The 20,779-nt window shown below is 44.4% G+C and overlaps 1 protein-coding gene across 1 annotated transcript; it reads left to right on the top strand.

Annotated features, from left to right (window-relative positions):
• Positions 1–18,506: 18,506 nt before the first annotated feature.
• SPERT (spermatid associated) lies at positions 18,507–19,490 on the top strand. The gene has a single exon (XM_009880995.1). The coding sequence runs from the start codon at positions 18,507–18,509 to the stop codon at positions 19,488–19,490; it is 984 nt and encodes a 327-aa protein (XP_009879297.1).
• The last annotated feature ends 1,289 nt before the right edge of the window (positions 19,491–20,779 follow it).

Genomic DNA, 20,779 nt, shown 5'->3' with positions numbered 1-20,779 from the left:
TAAAAACCACCCACCTGCTTGCTGTCCATAGGCAACTTGGCAAGACGCTGCCTGCAAGACTGCGCTGGTCAGAGGGGGATGCCAACTCCAGCTCTCACCAGGACCAGCTCTGAAGATTTTGGAGACAGAAAGTCCCGTGTGTGTCCCCGGCCTTTTTTTTTTTTTTTTTTTTTAATTAAGGTATGTTATAGAATGGTCTGGCCAATCGTTGCTCCTACATTTCAGGAAATTCTGACTTCAGGCTGTATCTCTCCCCTTTCCCATCACCCACCCTTGTGTTTCCACCCCTTCCTGCTGCGGGTAAGAGGACAGCCCTCGGGACACCCTGCAGCTTCCGCCTCCTCCCTTCATAAACCCCTTACGGTGTCGGGGGTTTTTCATGCAGGGGTTTGGTTTTCATCTCCCGGCAGAAAGGGAAAATGGGGGAGGAGAGCAATGAAAGTGGGAGCAGCAAAGAAACATGGAAGAATTGGCAAAGCAGCATCTGACAGCCACAGTGGGGTCCAAAGAAGCTTGCCCCAACCCCAAAACCCTGGACAGGCATCCCAGGACAGGCTTACCTCTCTCCAGGGGAGCAGGAGGGGAAACCACCTCTCTTTGGCCCCGTGAGGGGAAGGCAGAGACCCACTGGTGGGGAGGTGCTCAGGGCACCTTCTTGGTCCTCAGTGGTCCTGAGGGTTGGTGGACCTCTTCCCCTTGTTGTCTGTCTCCTTGCCCCATTGTGTGTCCATTCTGTCTGGCCACCGGTGTCATGGTTCCCAGGGCCGTAGCAACAGTCAGGCAGGGAGATGGGGGCTCCTCTGCCAGCTTGCAACCCTCCCTGGAAATTTCGGCAGGGCTGTGAGAACCTGGCACAGGGCTGGGGGATGGATGGGATAGGGACGTGCAGGGGTGGAGGATATGCAGGACCATGTCCAGAGACATCGGGGCCTCCTGCCTTGCTGGAAGCAGGATGCTGGCCTGTGAGCTTGTCACAGGGGAAGATCAGCACTGCCATCACCTAATACATCTTGCCCCAGGCAAGCCCTGAGAGGAGGCAGGTGAATTGCCATTGTGTGTTTCTCCATAAGGAGAGCCCGGGTGTCTCAAACTTGGACCCATCCATCTCAGTCACGGTGGACAGTTTCCACCCGAGGGCTCCCTCACTGGTGTTTTCTGCCATGTGCTGCATCTCGAGCCCTCTTTGGCATGAGCTGCCCTCACTGTACCCGGCACACCATCAACCTTACCCCGTTCGCTGCCTGTGTCAGGGTGCAAGGTGAACTAGTAACCTGTGCTATCCTCCCAAAGTGCTCTTGAGCTTGGTGGGTTTTAGGTCTTTTATATATATACCTTTTTCACCCCATCCAGAGGTGAAATAAGGTTGCTTCTTATTCTGGCAGCTGAGTGTCTGAGCTGAAAGGGCTTGAGGTCCTGGGGAAGTTGCAAAGGCCAATGACTCAGGCAAAAGCTGCTGCTTCACTTCATTCAGAGATTTCTTGAAAGGAAACCCAGGTTTAAAGGAAGAGCTTGCTAAATTCCAGCTGTGACATGCACTGGTGGTGTTAGGAATTCTGTGGCTCCATCTCTGCTGCCTCCAGCTGTGTTTTACCCTTTGCAGCCAGGTCCTTTGAACCCTTCCGTGAGACTCCGTGGGATATTTTCCATGCCGGCGACCACGCTTGCAGTGGGCCCGGGGGATGACCTTACAAAACGCACGGAGAGAAATTCACCTTGTGCTCGTCAGTGTCTTGGTGGGTTTTTTTTGTTTTAAAATAGGTGAAACAAAACAAAACGTGACAAGGTCAGTGGCGGCGCAGCTGGGCTGCTTGCAGAGCGCTCTGCTTTATGTGCCCTTCAGCTCGATGCCGCAGCCTGGTTTTCCTCTTTTGCGGGACTGGCAGTAAAAATTGAACTAAAATGTCAGTGAGTTTGACCTTTGCATGTGGTCCAAGGATGTGCAATTGATAAGTTGGAGGCTGGAGAGCCAGTGGTGCCAGAGGAGCTTTCCTCCTCCCAGCTCCTGCTGCAAAGGGTGGGGAGAAATCACCACATGATGGTCAAAGACATGATGTCTGGGGCCAGGGGCTCACCCCCTCTGCTGGACAGCCGTGATTTAGATTTTCACCTTGTGTCCCCGGAATTTCCCTAAGGGTACCCAGATGTGGAAGTTTCTCACGAAATGGTACTGTCAGATGGGGGTTGGGGCTCAGCTTTCCGTTGCAAAACAAGGAGTGGTTTTGTGGAGGCAGGGGGCATTCCCTAATATACAGTAATTTAAATCAAAATCGTGTATTGTACAGTACATACCCCTAATATACTATAGATTTTATAGTTGACTCAAATTTCTCACTAGGAAAAAGTCAATTCCTGCATGGCAGGGCAGCCAGAGGAAAGAATGCTTTAGTCTGCTCAGCAAACATGGACCTATTTTTAATCCAAAGGCGTTCCGTTAGTTCTTACCTATTTAATGTAAAAGTAGGATTTACTACACATACAACTTAATCCCCTTTTTATATTTGCATACAGATCCCAGAGCATGTGTATGAACAGTTTTTGAGATAAGAGAGGGAAGGCCTCAGGAGTCAAAATCATTATTTTTGCATGAAGTATTTAATGCTAAACATAAATATTAAGAGGAGTGAATTCCCATGCACTTGCAGACTTCACTCTTGTGCTCCTGAGGATTTTTGCTTTACATCCAATTATTAAGAACGCAGCTGTAAGTGAATGAAAAAAAAAATTACAGGAAGCCTGTATAGCAAAGAAACTTAGCAGGCTTCATTTTACAGTTAAAAAGAGAGACACATTATAGACAAAACAGAAGCAAAGGTGGTATCCTCCTCATCTCCCCCCAAAAAAGCGTGGCTAAGGAGTGGATGCGCCAGGCGGTAGAAAGGCAGCCCTAGGAAAGGACTTTCTCCAGTGATGACCTCGAAGGGGATTGTAGCTGGAGTTCCTGTGGTGCACATTCATCAACCCCGCTCATTGTAATTCGCATGATTTACGTTCTCACAATCATGATTAGGTGGTGAAAAAAATGATCTACACACGGGTTGACTTCAGAAAGCGACATTCTTTGTCCAAATCCAATCAAGCCCCGCGGCAGGCAGTCCTTTTGATTTAGCATTAATTTTAATACGTGTGGCTCTGAAAATAACCCTCCTGGCTTTGGAAACTTCAGAGATTAAAAGACTATTGGGTAAGTGCTGGGCAGAAGATTATGTCCGAGACCTGTCATCCCTTCCTCCAGAGACAGTTTTGCTGGAGTGAAGAACGGGATGCTGCACTGGTGTGAATTTAATTTTAAAAATGTAGTCCAAGGCAACTCAGTGGGGATATCTACTTCTCCAGACATAAAAGCGGCTCCAGAAGAGCTCCACCAGAATGGCTCATGGAGTTGTTGTGAGCTCAAGAGTGCGATGCAGTGAAGACCAGACTTTTGCCTTACCGGAGGCAATGTAATTGGATTAATTTTTGCTCTTTTGCTTCTAATGGCTCTAAGAAGACTGGCAAAATGCTTCTGTCTTTGGATGTGAAATCCCTCACTCACTTGATGTTGCTGTGACTTCAATGGTCCAAGATGTTATACTGAAGCCTCCTGCTGCTGCTACTCAAAGCTTTCCACGATAGTCAAATAACAGCCTGGTTCTTGCCTGCTGGCAACTGGGCTCTTCATTGCAAATCAAAGAACAGAAATGGGCAAACTGCATGGGTATCGGTCTCATTCTCACTCCTAAACTGGGGCAAAACAGGAGGGTAGAAACCCTGGCAGCATCTCTCCAGCATGTCTTTCTACATCGCCTTGCCATATCAAACTTCAAAAGCAAATCTTGAGCAGCACTAATGAGCAAGAACCTTCTGTGGCCGGTCATTCAGGCAAATGCCTTATGGGTATGGGGGAGGACAAAATCAAAAGAAATTTTGTAGTTAACCACTGCAGGGTGAGAGAAGGAGTTTGAACCCAAAAACTGAGTTGAGTTCAATCAGAGAGACATATGAACAAGAGCATTTTTATCAGCGTGCTACGTACCGAAATTAAGGAACTATTCTCTCCTCATAACTTTTTAGAAACCATTAACCGGTCACACTACGCTGGTGACAGCTCTTTCCTATGCTCTTGAGTGCTTCTTTCACCCTACATATTTTCTCCTATGAACAGAAAGCTGTAGTGCTGATTGCAAAGGACAGACACCTAATTATAGGACTTGTTATTAGCGGAGTCTGGGAAATAAAGAGTCTGCAGTTCATATAGTGTAGAGAATGACAAAGCTTCTCAAATAGCTAATCTGACTTAAAATGGGGTCTATTGGAATTCGCACTTTTCCCCCCCATTAAATGTGTGGGAAAGCCTGTTTGCAGCAAGATTTGGATGGCTTTGCGGTTGTTTTTCTTGACTTTTGCCAAAACTAGACTTTGAATGTTTCCCTGACGTCTTTATCCCATCGGTCTGTCAGTCAGGCTCAAAATGCTCTTCATGCAAACCTATCAGGCTGTCCTATAATCTAATGTTTAATAGATGTCTTGAAGGAAGACGATGTTTGACAACACCTCAAAGGCTTGAGATCCTGCTGCAGTCAGGCACATCCCAGCAAGTTTCTGGGACATGCTGTCCCTTTGCTACCCTTGATGCATGCTTGTGGCTGATCACAGCATCGCAGGCTCATTGTCCTCGTGTGGCTAATGGGGAACGACCTTGGGAAGGAATGGGAGCAGGACTGTTTCCAGTCAGCACACACCTCCGTCCCTGCTAACAGTTTGCTTTATAGTGTCATTCAAACCAAATATATTGTTTAGACTAAAACAGGGAGAGAGACAGAGAGAGAAAAGAAAGTGTCCAACAGTAAAGATGTGAAGTGAGGGGAAACAGGCACTTCTTTCTATGTTGCTGAAGTCTTCGTAAAGATAACAAGCCGTTAAACTTTATGACCAAGGTCTCAGGGTAGTACTGGTTTGTTTTATTATGCTGCAGTTGCCTGCACAAGTTTTGGTCTGCTTTTGACTTCTCTCATCCCCTCCTGCATTTTTCTAGCCCCCCCCGCCCATTTCTGTGTGATATTCAGTCCTTTGAATAAATTGCACTTATTAATTTCTCACAGGCTCGTTGTCAAGTCCAGCACCTGTCTCTTAAAGACAGTCCATCAGACTGAGATAACCTCATTTGGTGATGGTGTAAAGCCCATCTGGGCTTGTCTCTTCTCAGGTGTCTAGAAATCTTCTGTGCTGATATTCACTCAGTTAATGAGCGCTGCGTCTTTATGGCCTGAAATACCCCACTCCAGAGTCCCTGTGACGTGACAAGTGGTATGCATGTAGATAAAAGTGTGGATTTCTACCTGATTTTAATCTGGCCAAAAATATAGAGGAAAGGGTCATTTCTAATTCCAGACTTTTCACTTTTCACAAGGGAAAATATAGATCCTCCAGCACTTCTTCCTTCTGACACCCTCTTTTAGGACTATTATGTCTTAGGCTAGTTCTAAACTTTGGCCAAACCTCAGGAGAGGCATCACTCATAATCAGCAAATGATGATTTGCCAGATGCAGAGGTATCAAATGCAAAAGGAAAAAAGTGAAGAAGAAGAAGAAGAAATGGTATATTCTTGGAATTGGAGGAAAGGAATTAGACTTTAATGTAATGTGCAAAGGAGTAACAAAGCAACTTAGGTTAGAAGGATGTTGTAGCTGAATCCACCTAAATTTTGGAAATCTTAGTCCTTGTAAGTTTTGTGGGAAACCCAGGGGAGTGTCCCAGAAGAGAAATAATGGGATCTTAATGTTGCTAATGAGCTGGTGACTGTGAGATTATGAAGCAGCTGCAAATGATATAAAGAATTTGCCAGGGATATCAAAGGTGGGGAGAAAGCAGTAAGTAGAGAGAGAGTGATAAAATTATATTTCAAGGATTCTGGTTCTCCTTGACACAACATGTCAAAAGCTGGAAATATCCAGGCATAGGCTGTAAACAGCTTTGACAATCTGATTGATGTGGGCATTAACTGAAGTTACAGCATAAAATATATGATCCTGCAAGTGCTTATTTTTCCCCATGAAAATGATTACCACAAGCACTTTATGCAGTGACATGTATGTGAACTTGTACCTGTGGTTTCTCAGACTCACTACAAAAAGATGTCAGTATAATGAAGCGCCACTTTATCATTTATTTTATATGTATATGCAAGTGACAAGACATTTAAAACAAGTATCTTTTTAATAAACTTCATGATCAGACTACATTTTAGTCCAACTCCTGTAACTACATCTGCCTTATTTTATTTAGGAAGTTTTTCAGCGATTCTTCTGTTTGGGAAAAAAAAAAAGAAAAGTTGTGTGATGTTATTTCTCAGGTACTGGTGTTTTATATGCATAATTTGGAGGAAACGCTGCTTCATATTTCTGTGAGAGCCTGTACTTCCAGTGCTATGTATTTTTCCTCCCTAACAACACAGGTATCCCACTGAAGGATACAATTTCACTCAATATTAACATTCCCCTATATCTCAGAAGCAGTTTCTTTAGCAGTCCTCCCAGGAGAACTGTGGCTCAACCCGAGCTATCATCCAGGTATCGCCTGTGTTTCGGTGGCAGTCGTGCATCAGAAATGGCATGTTTGAACAATGTGGCAAGCAATTTCTGGCCTCATTTGCTCAAACATGTTTATTGCATGCAAATTTTTGCCTTTAAGCAGTACTGTGTGGGGCTTCCTCAAAAGAGGAAATGTGAAGGTTATACATCCGTGTAAATGGAGATGGTTGGACATGGTTTCTAAGGGCTCGGTGTTTGGTGGGGTGAAACTGGTGCAAAGAGAAATAAATGGAGACAGTGGCAGATAACAGAGCTGATGATAGGACTGTAAGGGCTGCTGATAATCCCTCTGTCCAGAGGAGCTGGAGGTAGCTGGCTGCCTAGTTGCCTGTCTACTTTTCTCTTCTGAGGCAGACTTTCATGAAGTGGATGCTCATAGTGTGGTCTTTTACTCCCTATATAACAAGGAAGCACATTCTGGGAAGAGAATCAGAGAGCAAAAGTAAATATGACAAAACAAAGACAATTAATTAGGCAGATGTCTCATTATTTGTAAGAGAGCATCCGTTGTCATCAGAAAGAAAGTAACTTTCTGTCTCCTGGGACTGAGAAGGAAAATTGACCTCTATAAAGATCCAGAATCCAGATGTCAAATAAAAAGAACCCTTTTTTTTTTTTTTAATTTTTTAAGCTGTCTTTATTTTTAGCCAGTTTTATGACTGTTGAAGGCTTGGGGTTAGCAAGGCTGAACCTAGTCAATGAGGTTGTAGACTACAGCAGATAACGGTATCTTTGATCAATCAGGCAAAGCAGATAAAGATGCAGTGCAAAAAATTGGCCCGAGAGCCACAGAAATATCTTTTTTCCTGTCATTCATCAGTTCTTGGAATGAGACTTGTAGAAATTAATCAGCATTGGGGTGGAAGGTGAGGGAGATATGGGCTGATGACATGTACCTTGTCTGTAAGCTTATGACAGGCTTTGGTTCAGTCATTTCAGATGAGGCTTCCCAGGTCACTGGAGTGCCCCTTTCTGCCTCGAAAAGGCAGTGTCAGGATGCTGTCTTCTTATTAGTGTCAGGTAGAAATCTTCGCTAGAAATAGGAGGACAGTCTCCAGGTACCTTGTTAGATACATAAGATGTGACAGTCACAGCAGCAAATAACACAAAGCATTTCATGGCTCAGGAAAGACTTTGCCACTCACAAAAAAAAAAAAGGGTTTGCAGAGATTCTGCAGCTGGGGCAACTGTTCTTTTCTCCGCAGTTCAAACTTGTGAATAAACATGCAAGCAGGCACGTGTTTAGAGGAGCGGCTGTGCGGCTTTCCACAAACTACAGACTAATGACAACTTGGCTTTAGACAGGAACTATTGACCCATTACTGTCTTTCCATTATAAGTATGGAAACCAGTGTCCTTGGAGTTTGTCCATTCAGCAGTGAGCAGCATGGTACTTGGACTGTGATGCCTGCAACGCACTGACAGGTATAAACAGTAAGTCGTATTCCTGATACTCTCTGTCTGTTCAGAAAGTGACTTTGGTAAGATAGGAGAAGAGTAGTATCAGCACAATGTGTAACCTCATTGTTTGCATTATGCAAAATGTTTCAGTTAATGGGCTGACTGCCACAGACTGTATGTTTGTCTTGTGCAGAAAGTCCAGGTGGCTTATGGTTTCTAACACAATGCTTAGATTAAATACCATACAAAATATTTTAATGGGCATCGCATATTTCTGCCACTTTCACCCTGCTTACAGTTGGAAAGAGATGAACTGTCTTTCCCCCAAGCAGAAGTGGCTTAGCTTTGCTTCTGGCATAGCCAGCACTGCTCAGACCAGGCGTGATGCCTGGTGGTGTCTGAGATGGCTGGCAGCTCAGACACATAAACATGACTTATGTTGTAGGAGACACCTTGCAGAAGAGACAGTGTCCCTTACACTGTAAATGAGAGATCCAAAGCTTATGTATACATAAGTGAACCTGTTGGACAGTACACTTACAGTGTTCTGCACTCCAGGGCCACCATATCAGAAACCTCGCACAAGAGATGGTTGCTATTGCTTGAGTGCACTGGAGAAGAGCTGGTGTAAAAGGGCCTCTGGAGGGGAATCAAAGACACATGCAAGCTAGTGGCACACAGCTAATGTGTAGCTGCATGGTCACAGAGCCATGCTTGGCCCAGAAGTAGGGTCACCTCCAATAGTCTTCCCATCAGTTGGGGTAGCAATCTGACTGCAGCTCACATTTAGCAACGTAGGACATGGTTACAGCTGTGTTTGAGGAGCATCCCTCCCCCATCCCATCTCATCCCACGCTTCGCCCCATCTTCTCAGACTTTGCTCACTGAATCACTGACATGACAGTAATGTGAACATCTTCAGGGAATTTGCCCCTACACCTAGCTGAGATCTGTGCTTTGCCTGACATCTGTGCTTTTTGTCCTTCTGGATGGTTAAGAGTGAAATTGCTACACCGAGTAAGGAACAACAATAGTAATAAAAGGTAGTGTAATATTTTTTAAAGCCCAATAACTCCATACTTGCTCCTGCCGAGATACACCTTACTATGAAGCTTATGCCACTGATGGAACTGTTCATTTGAGCGAGGCAAAGCAGCAGGGACATGATAATTAATAATGCTTAGCAGGAAACAAGTTATTGTGCTTGGGGCGAGAAGGGGGAAAACTGTTCTCTATTATTTCTTGAAGAGTTAATTGGTAGTAGGCAAAGATTTGCTGCATTGAGCCAGCAGGTGCTGCTTTATGACTACATTAATGTTAATGATATCCTCTGGACACATATGAATACAGTTTAACCTATTTCTTTCTCATAGCATTTCTCTGGGTGGATGTGTGTTTTTGTTGCAGTTACTTCTCGAGTGCCACCACAGAGCACTTGGACAGACATTGACCCCAAATTTGCACAGATGTTTGCGGGTAGTTTTATAAGACCAGGTAACTTTTGTAACCTCCAATCACCCCAGGACAGCCTTTGCAGATTAAAAGTTGAGGGAAATGGGTGAAAGGGGCTGCTTCTCTGGCACAAAATCATTCCTAGGGGTTGCATAACATTTCTAAAATTGCCCATTTAACTGTTCCTAGAGGTGCTTAACAATAGTACCTGGGATCTAACTGTTTATTCTCTTCTTTTATCAACCGAAACCTCTCTTCTTCTGGCATAGTGTTAAAAAAGTAGTCTGGCAGCAATTTAAACCCTGAGATGAACAGGTGTTAAAGTTGTGTTCCTCTACGGAAAGTGTGCGGTGGCCCATCAAAGCATGATACATGCTAGAAAAGTTAAACCAGTGGCTATACAGAGCTTGAAAAGGTCTCATTTCAGCACTGCTCCACATTTGAAGTTTTTTTATGAACCTATATTCCTTTTTTTTTCTCCCTGTGCTTTTTGCATATCTAGTTTGGCAAACCTATGCTGTCCAGCGATATGCTTCAGAGACCCTTCAAGCTACTTATATTTTTCACAAGATGCTTGTTTTGAACAAGCCCATCAGCTCCAGTCAAAATCTGGGTGGAACTGTAGCAGACAAAAACGTTGTGGAAGGACAGACCTTGGAGCTGGGTGTGGAGCTCTTTGCAAAACTCAAGTGACAAAGCTACCATTAGAGAAATCCAACAGGTAAAGGGTGTTTTCTGGAAGCCAAACCTCATTTTCAGTAAGATTACCGGATGGGTCCTGTGACCTGTTAGAAGTCTGCCCCCACTGATCTAGTGATAGCAAAACGGGAGAACAAATCTTGCGTGCCTGTAAAGACAGAGAGAGCGGTACGCAGCCCATGTATGTTTGCCCATTAGAGCACAGGGGCAACTTCAAGTAAGCTGTTTCATAATTTCTTGAAGGATGAAACATGAGTAATGAGGAAGGGAGGGAAGAGTCTGTATAAAATCATAGGAGAGAGAGTGGGACCCTACATACTCATCCTTTTTGGAAAAGGCCTCTATAGGACACAACGCTGTTTTGTGAGCTATAGGAAGAGGAGAAAAAAAGCAGGACCAGCAGAAGCTGGGGAAGACAGAGAAGAGGTACAGAGTAGCTAAAGGAGCTGTGCTGTGGTGAAGAGCTACTAGGAAATCCTATCCATCCCACAGATCCAAACCTAGTGTTTTGTGGTCTCCAGGTTCCTTGGTTGTCAGCACATACCTGTGAAACCCATTAACATGTCAACTACCTCCTTGCATCATACGTGTCTCCCTATAGCATAGCTTTGCATATAAAATGACTGGTTATTGTTGCTATTGCAAATACATCCAGTTTAATTTAAACTGGGGACATGTTACCAGCCCTGTTGGTGACGTGTAGAAATCAGTGTTGTTGTACATAATCAATTTTTATCAGTTCATCTTTTTAAAAATGCCAGAAAGTGCACACGCACAAACACATGTCAATTGAACATTAAGGCTGTAGAGTCAAACAGTCAAGAGACAGAAAATACCTGAGCTTGCCAGTATTTCTAAATGAGACACGTCTTCCTTCCCTGGTAGGTTTCCACTGTGCCCTGCCATTTAATCACCTGGGTTAGCAACTGAATGGATTTTTTATGTTGCTTTCATGATTCTTCATGTAGCATTGTTTATAGTATAGCATCTAGTAAATCCTAATGGGATACTAATTTTTTAAGATCTGAAATTCCTCTTCTTTACAGTTTTTAAAATAAAATGAAATGGTTAGATTTCAGTTAAACAGATCCTTATTAAAGCAGGAGCTAGTTTGATAATGACTTAAATTGGTGCTACGTGGCCATCACATGTTATTTTATAACCATTCAATTATAATTAAGAAGTGGCTAATAGACAATTAATATACAGGATTACACACTTAGCTAATTAAATGATTTTTTTTTTTTCTTAGATTAAAATGTACAGGACCCCATAAATCACTATTAGAGATTGTTTAGCAAGCCTGAACCCTCAATTTTCTCCCTGTCAATCAGGAATGGAGCTGCTGATTTTTCCTCTCACCCAGCGAGTCTTGTCATGTGGAAGAACCACTGTGTTCAAAATAAGCTGAAACGCCCTCCACTCCCAAACCTCTCAACTGTTTGTAGGACATCACAGCTCAAGTCTGTGTTTTTGTGGTCTCCTCCACTCATTGAGACTCTCAGCTCCTGCCCTTGCATGTGAAATGGGATGCTTCTCAGTGTTCCACCTGTCCCCACGCTTTTTGCAGTTTCTTGCTTGATGCCCATCAGGGTCAGGGATTTTGCACATGGCTTTTTGTAACCCCTGGGAAGAGGGTGCTTATTTTTAACACAAGTCTTTCAGTTCTGCCAAGCTGACCTCATTTAGGCATCCCAGGCCACGCAGCAGTCCTTGGCTGGGCAGCACCTTCCCTTGCAGGATGCATGTGTGTGAGTCAAACTGAGCTGGAGCGCTCTGCTAGGGTATGAGGCTCCACTTTAACCACCTAATCGAGGAGGTTAACCACTGCAGACTCCTCTGCAGTCAGCGAAGGGAGAGACAGCCACATCTTTAAGAGGTGGGACGCCATGTCTGTCAATGCTGCAGGCCAGGAAGGATTCACCTCCAAACTGTGGACACCTGCTTTGAGATGTCTACATGTGCCTACAAGACAGTGAAGTGTTTAAGCTCTCCTGCAGCCAGCAGAGACCTAATCAGTGCAGTCATGAGAGCTGGAGCGTCACTTGACTGATGAGCTAGCAAGGACTCAAGTCCTTGGGGTTCTTGGGTATCAGGGATGAGGGCCAGCAGGTTTGGCACAGCCTGGTAGCAGGCCTGCCTCTCGGAGTGGCTCCTGGAGTCCACGTGGGATACCCCACGGTCACACATGGCACATTGAGGTAACTGTACCCATCCGATTTGTCCCAGTGGAGGGGAAGACCACAGAGTTCCTTTGGATGCAATGTCAGTTCTGCACCTCCATCACCCTTGGTGCTGTGTCTCTCTGCCCTCTCAACAAAAATAAGTGCACCAATGATTATTGCTGCTAGTACTTACTCAACAATAAACAACTAAGGGGCTTTTTTGGCAACACAGACTGTGCTGTAAAGTTTGGTCAGACAGAAGTAGGAGAGTGATACAGTAATTGGGCTGTGGGTATTTTGTTGGCAAGGCTCACAAGCAGTACATCACAGAGACACAGCAAAAAAAAATAAGGTTGACAGGCAATGGCTTAGAGTTGACCAAGAGACTGCACGTGGTTTTGATATGCTTTTTAAAATATTCATAGCTGAAGCAGAATGAAAGCAAGGTGGGAATGAGATCTAAGATGCAACAACGCAGAGCCTTGACATCTCTGTAAGGTGTCACTTACTAGCAAAAGGCAAATGTTTTGCTTCAGCTTGTAAACAATGAGTGTATTACAATCGTGGGCATACATAAGAGTGGTGCATAGGGCTTTTTTACTGTAGTGCTCTTCATGTTCAAAGCACTTTACAAGTAAGAAATAATTTCTCTTGACAGCTTGCATCAGAAACTCAGTATTCCAAACTCACTGAGAACCTGAGGAAATGGGTGTATGGGAACAGGTGACTTGCTCGATGTCTAAAATGAAATTTGGACCAGAGGCAAGGTATAAAAGTAAATATTTCCACCTCTTGTTTCAGCTCTCAGATGACCCAACAGTCCTGGCTGGTTTTGACATGAGTATGCAGAGTTTGGTGTTTTGCACAGCATTGCACGCGTGAGGGTGACAGCGAGGCACGCTGGCAGCAGCGCTGTGATGCTGTCACTGAAAGGGCAATTAGTTCAAATAGATGGTGGCATAGGTGTGTGCCTCAAGCCCTTTATCCACCTGAAAAAAAAAAAACCTGCTCTGGAGGTTTCAATTACTGATTTTCACACTGCTGACCAAGTGCACTCATCTCTTCCTGGGCAGAATACAATGCTGAGAAATCATAGCCTCTCCTTCCAGACACTTCACTGCCTCAAAAACTGAGAAAACATAGTTTTTACTCCCTATCCAGTTATTCAGGTCAGGAGATGATTCAAGATCACTCAAATATGCAAGAATCTTTTTAGTGACTCAGTGGGATTTGCATCCAGGCTTAACGCAGTGGAGAGCAGTGGATGAGCGCGCAGTGAGACCAGTCTGTGCTGACACGAGCAAAGGCTGGTGTTTCAGAAGCACAAATGTAATTGGGGTGGTAGAAAGTGGCAGTGGACACCTTTGGTTTTATCAAATAAACATTCAGGAGTATAATAGACTTTTTAAAAGAGAAAAAGAGAAAAAGATGCTCCAAGTTCAAAGAAACACTATGCTCTTATTAAAAAAAACGCAGATTATTCTCATTGCAGGTGCTTTAACATGTCAAGCAAAGGAAGGAAAGGGTTCAGATTTACTGTAGGTACATGCCACTGTTCCTAATGAGGAGGAGGATGGGATGGGGTCTCCCGGGTCCTTCCTGCAAGATCTTCATGGCAGCAGTTCTGCTCTCGCTCTCCCCTCTGTTTCCAACCCATCACTGGATGGTGACCTTTTGCAGCCCAACATGGAGCTGAGTTTCCAAACTGGAGAATATTGTATATGTGTGTGGGATCATCCACTCTCTCCCTCTGGATCCTTTCCAGAACACGGTAATCACCGAGAATAAGGACAGCAAGGTCAGCTGAGCAGCTTGGTGTAAGGTGTCCAGGTAGGATGTGGGACATGGCTTTGGTTCCAATTAATATTTAATTCTTTGTATAGTGAAATAGCTTCACCTGGAGAAATTGAGTAGTCTGAAGCTGTGGACAAAGCACTCAGCTGGGAAGTCAGTTCAAACCCTTCTTACAGAGCAGGGGTTACTTGTCTCTTGGCAGGGAGGGGAACACACTCAGCATTATTTCTGCCTTTGTAACCCTGTGAATGACATCTCAGTCCTTTTGAGAGTCCAGCTCAGAAATCAGTGTAGCTGCTATAAAAAATCTGCAGTGAGCTGTTGTGTTATTTCCAGTTCTGATGTATGTCTCCATATATGTGTATACACATCTGATGATACTTGCTAAATTTGATCCAAATATATTAGTACTTGAAGTCATAATTTTCAGCAAATAAATGACTTGCCAAAACAACTTTATCCAACTTTAAGGAAATTATTGCATAAGAAAAGGCAAAGGTACACTGCTAAGTTAGTTCTCAGTTGCTCTGGATTAAGCAGGCTTTGTCTGCTGATCAGTCCTATGCTGCACTTGTCTCTATTAACGCAGTTTCCAGTCAGCTTTTAGACCTTAAAATGTTCATCAAAGGTCTGTTTCAGTGGTCCACAGCCTCAGTTCTTCAGAAGTTCAGATCAGCCATTCAAGTCACCTCTCCTGAAAACTGCTGCACCTGGGCAGCACCCTTAAATTCCTAGCTGATGGAAGGCCAAGCACAAACACCCCGTGCTAATATATTTTTCTTTCTCTTTTGAGGACATTTTCCTGCTTTCCTTTGCAGGATCCTGGAGCTCGAATAGAGGAGAACACTCCCTGGGGAGTTGCCATAGTTACCTGTGATGTTTTTTTGTTGTCTGAGATTAAATATAAGCAAGGGAGAAATTACAGAGAAGACTTTTACACCTGAGTTTATCATCTTTGCATAACACCAAAGCTGAACTGTACCTCTAACTTCCTAAAGCAATAACAGTCACCTTGAGGCTGATGTCAAGTTGGTAATTTTCACTGGAAAAGAAATTAACTGCTGTATTTATTATTCAAGAACCCTGATTAGAAAAAAAAAAAATAATTCCACATCTGAAAGATGTAGCAAATAAGAAAGAGAATGAGATCATTAGAAATGTAAAGACATGGAAGTGGGAATAGCTGCTACAAATAATATCTAAACTTGCAACGCATGAACGCCCTGCGTATTCTATTTTCTTCTTAATAGGGTTCAGTGGCAGTCTGCTCTTAACCTTATAGCTAGGGAAAAACTCCAAACCCACTCTGTCCTTGGAAAATCACTTCAGGTCTCATAGTGCATACAAGGAAGTGATTTTTGAATGTAGCGGTATCAGTTCAGCAACAAATATAATTCAAAGATTTGGAATAAAAACGAAATTTGTTTTAGGAGGGTGTGATGGAGAAAGAATCCACCCAAACTGTTCTCACTTATGAGCATCAAAGGCAGATCGGGAAGTCTGGGTTCAGGAAAGGGCATGAGAGCTGAGCTACCAGGAAGGTCATTTCCATGAGAAATAACCCAAAACCACAACGCTGGGAAAAATCAGAGACAGTCCTTGGCGGCCGGCGGGGAAGGAGCGCAGAAGTGGGATGTAGGAGGAGGAAGGTGCGCAGGAGCTCCCAGCCCCGGTGAGGGGAGTGGGGGGCTGGTTCTGCAGCGAGGTCCCTGCCAGCGCTTGCATCACAGTGGGTTCCCTCTGTCCCCTGCTGCCACCTACGCCGCCCCAGACGCCCCAGCAGCAGCAGGACCTCAGGCTGAGCTGCTTGGCAGGGGTGCAGGGAGAGGGAAGACGACCAGCCCCGGCGAGCAGGTGAGCACATCCCGGGGTGTAATTTAGCACTGCCAAATTACCCAGCCCAGCTCGATTTTGTGAGGCTTCCCCTCAGCTGGCTGCCCTGCCCACTCACCCCACCTGCCCCACATATCCCAGGATTATTCAGTTCAGAGATGAGGGGAAATGGTAGGGGAGGTGGGAGAAGTGGAAGCGCCTCCCTGAAGCCTGGGTCGATGTCTCCCCTGCAGTGCAAAATAGCTGACAGAGATGCTGTCAAATTTAATTGTCCCCAAGATAATGTCCTTCAATGCCGTATATATTATACGTTTCTGTTTTTTTCCTGAAAACGTGCCACATAAACACTTTAAATATAAGTGACTTTAACAACTCTAGCTGCCTGCCCATGATACGCAGGGGCAGGTGGGTCTGGGCTTATGATGCTGCACATTTTCTGCTTCTTATCTGGATGTTTAGGGGTCAGTTATCCCCATGGCTGATTTACCTCCCCATCCTGGGGCTGACAGTGGAAACTCTGGGACTGGGGCACCCCAAGGGAACGGGATGGGTTGGAAAGGCTGAGAGGGAGATGGTGAAAGGGAGGGAGAGAGATACATCTCTGAACATGGCATAAGTGGGAACAAAAAAATCCAAAACTTGGAGTTTTGGCGAAAATCCCTTTTAGCAGAAGAACAATACTATGAAAACACAAGTCTGATGTGAGATAAACCAGACGGTGATGCAGAAGACAACCACGAAAGTCGGAAGGAGACACTAATACAGTAAAATCAAGTGTTACTTTATTGCAATGGCCTGCCTCTGCATTAAGGGATTTTGGATTGTGAATGTGACTGAGAATTCGCTGAGCTTTTGGACAAACTTGGGAAGGAGGCAAAGGAAGCATCTATGGATGTTTGCTCTCAGAAGTAACCTGGAGGAGCCCAGCCCGGAGATGTAGTGCTGTGTGATGGAGACGGCGGGGAAAGAGGGGAGCAGCAGGTTTTGGAAAGGAGAGGGTGAAAATAGGACAGGGGGTGCTCAATGTGATGGCAGAGCCGGAAGGTATGAGGGGCTTATGCGCGTTGTCATCCCGTGCCTAGTGCTCAGGGCAGAGACATGGAGGCAAAATTAGTGAAGATAAATCTCTCCTGCCTGGTGGAAAGGCAGAACTGGGTTTCACAAGGAACAGGACAGCAACTGAGGGATCTTGAGGGGGGGAGAAAGGGGTGAACCTGGGTGAAAATTGATGGCCAACTTCTTTTTTTTTAAAAAAAACTAGAAAAAGGGTTTGTGCTGTTAGAAACACTGACAATTTGGTTATAAAAATAGTTCATCCTCAGTTCAAATGACTTAATCTTGAAAATCACACAAATTTAATTTTGGTAAAAACTGCAAAAAATAAGATTTTCTTTGGCATGAACCACACTTTTTTGGTGTTTTTTTTTTTCTTTTTTTCATGTAAAAATACCAAAATCCTTCATTTGCCCAGGTTTACTTATGACTAGAAGGTAATTTAAGCAGTGACATTTTGGGCAGAGGGAAGGAAGGAAGGGTGTTGAGCAGATAAGTCTGAGGCTTCTGTGACTGAAATGAGAAGCATTGGAGGTACAGCCCAGCAGTATGGATTTTAAAGAGATGAGTTTTCTGGTGATGTGAAAAAGAGGCAGACAGACTGTAGGAAAGAGATGAGCAATCACTATTGCAAGCCTAGAAAGCAAGAAAACTAATAGAGCTATCAAAAGATATAAAGAAAAGTGTGACTGGGGAGAAATGAGAATGAAAGGTGGAGAATTACCTATGGGTTGTGACAATTTTTGGGCCATGGTTATGGGAACTTGTCAGAAAAACATGCAAAGAGCAGCAGAGCTCTCAGGGCCCTGGTGTTCCGGGGCTGAGGTTTTTTATTATTTATGTTTTTTTAATTATTTGTGCATATTGTATCATTTTCTGCTCTTCCTGTTCACAGTTCTGTGGATTTTAAGATTAAAAAGCACAACTGCCACCACATTTTTGTGGTGGCCTGTTAACACAGGTTACTGAGCATCAACAAGAAAAAGCTGCTCCTGAGGACAGTTTTTCAGTGTCATCCTTTAAAGACGTTTTCTTTTGAAAAGTTGGTTTCAGCCTCATAACAATTCTCAATTCATTTTTCTGTCACTCTGTTGGGAATGGGCTATTCTGAGGTGCAGATACTCTCGCATCTTACCCCCTCATGTGTCTGTAAAAATGAGGCAGAGAGGTAGAAGGAGAGTCCAGATTTTTATACCAAAGCTTGTGGCGCTGCCATAGAGCTGCTTTATCTACCAATGCCAATTTTCTCAGCTTCTATAAACTCTGTTTCTGGTGCATTCCTTACCTTCCAGAGTCAAAGGAGCAACAAGGTCACCTGTGGGAACTGACTTATTTGCTTGTTCCTGTCATCCAGTGGACTTTAATTCCGACCTTGAATTTTGGCAGTAACTCTGTGCATTTATGTTCCCTGTTCTTTCAGTTGTGATCAAACTTCTCTATCCCTGCTGTGTCACCTACTCCTTGCCAGTGGACAGTGGCCTCTTGCTGAAATCCTGGAAGAAGTCTTTTCCACAATCTTACTCAATTCACTAAAGAAAGGCCATGTCTGCTTTTGATCTGACGAACCAGGGCATGCAGTGTACAGAGCCGGAGATAGCATGTATCACCCCACGGATGAAAATGAGGGATGACATGTTTGTCTTTGTTGACGGTAAGTGGGTGAATGAGATCTACTGCCAGCCACCCGTCGCTTCCCACCGGAAACTCTTTAACAAGAAGGACCAGAATGAGTGGAGCATCTGGGAGGAGAACAGAGCACTCTGGGAGGAAAACCAAGTCCTCCGGATTGAGAACAGGATGCTCTGGGAAGAAAACAAATCTCTGCAATGTCTCCAGTCACAGAACAGAGCCATCCAGCTTATTTACACTGATGCCATTCAGCAAAGCCTCCACAAGGAAAATAATCCGTTCCCATTCTTCCAAGAGAGGAACGTAGGCTTTCAGGTCAGCCCAGGCAACAAAGCTCTCCAGGCAGTCCAGGAAAAGAACAGAGTCTTACAGAATTTCCAGCAGGAGAATAAAACAGTACCCATCATCTGGAAAGACCAACAAGCCATCACAGTCCACGAAGAGAGCAAAGATGCCAGCTCAGATCTTCGGCAGGAAGCTGACACCATCACAGCTGTGGAAGAAGGTAACCCTGGCCCAGCTCCCCAGCAGGAACATGAAGCTAAAGAGAAAAGCACCACTCCAACCCAGAATAAGATCAAGTCTACCCCAAGCATGCAGGGTGAGTATGAAATCCTCTGGGCTCTCCAGGACTTATACCAACTCCTCCACATCTTCCTGAAAGAGAACCATCTCCTTGGGGAGGAACAGGGCTGTCGCATTCTCTACAATGTGGGCAGATCCTTCCAAGAAGAATACAATGAATTGAAGCTGCAGCTGAATGCTGTGAAAAACACTGTGTCAGACATCAAGGCTCAAATGGAAATATTGGAAAAGGAGCTCATTGCCATCAGTTCCCCAATGTATGAAGAAGCAGGACAGAAGCTGGTCACAGATCATCAGCTTGGAGAGATGTGAAGCTTGGTGCTAAGAACTGCTAGTTCAACTTCCTGGAAAGCCTCTCTCCTTGTTTCAGGGAATGTAATAAAATCCCAGTAGAGCCTGAAGACATCTGAGGGACATTGTGTTATTCTGAAACTTTCTTACATTAGTTAGATGTATTTTACCTTCTGATTATACAGTGTGAGTGACTGTCATGAATTAGCCTGGTGTCAGGAAAACATGTTTTTCAGCATTTTTTTCCAAAGTTTCTGATAATAAGGCCTAGATTTTCAAAAGATAATTCATGCTTTTCACACTGCGAGGCACCTTATGTTTGCCACACTTTTCAGAAGGATGGGCACTTCCTGAAAATGAGGGTCCCAACTGTGAGCTGAATGTGGATCCCCGGTTGTCCCTTTCTTATGGCTGGCCAAATTCAATGGCTGAACTTTGTCTTCTGCCATGCACCAGCCTTCCCTCTGTCATATAGGGTATACAGTGGATCATGGAAAATGTAGCCTCCCAGGTGAGACAGGCCTATGAAAGACAATGGGACACAGAAAATCACACTGTATGTGACATATATATGCATTCTTGCTGTTTCCATTTCCCAGTCCCACATTCCCACTTAAATTGTTGTCTTTTTCCCTTGTTTAAAGCCTTTCCTCAGAAGAGAACCCATCTGTTGCCTCAGGGTATAACAGAACCATAAAGTAAACATCGCCCACCAGAACAGCACATCCCCTTCCACCTTGGTTATTTGTAAATTACCTTCATCATTTTGTACCTTAATTAGGCCTACTTCTTCTCAAATTGCCTTGTTTTGGTACACTTGAATAATCCTACTGATTTCAAGTGAGATTATTATTTGCTGATAAACGGCACTTTTAGGATGCAGTGTGTATAGGAAAGCCTGCTTAGTGTCTTATTTATAGCTCGCTGAGGAAAGAAAATTCCTGTAGACTTTGGTGGGCTTTCTAGACCAGCTCTTCTTTGTGGCCAGGTATTAAGCACGTCTTGGCCTGCAAGCAATCCTGTGTGGTTATGGAGCTATCAGCTCTCTAGCCTGGAGGAGCATTGGTATTTCTAGTGGTATCACAGGGCGAGGGAAAGGGCACTGCCTCCCTCTGTGCAGCAGAAGACCCTGGGTGGCTTTGTGAGTCTGAGCTGTCTTTCTGAAGTCTTCCATTGGACTTGGAGACTTGAAAGCAGGACCACACTTACTGCAGTAACTTACTGTCATGTGCTGAGGACTGGGCTGGGGTAAGCATGCTGTGAGGCTAAGCCCTGATACCCTCACCAGCCCTGCTCCATCACCCGGTGGG

The sequence above is a fragment of the Charadrius vociferus genome, unplaced genomic scaffold (assembly GCF_000708025.1).
Source record: "Charadrius vociferus isolate BGI_N301 unplaced genomic scaffold, ASM70802v2 scaffold210, whole genome shotgun sequence".
Taxonomy (NCBI): domain Eukaryota; kingdom Metazoa; phylum Chordata; class Aves; order Charadriiformes; family Charadriidae; genus Charadrius; species Charadrius vociferus.
The sequence above is the reverse complement of the archived record's forward strand: the minus strand, read 5'-3'. Positions and strand labels throughout refer to the sequence as shown.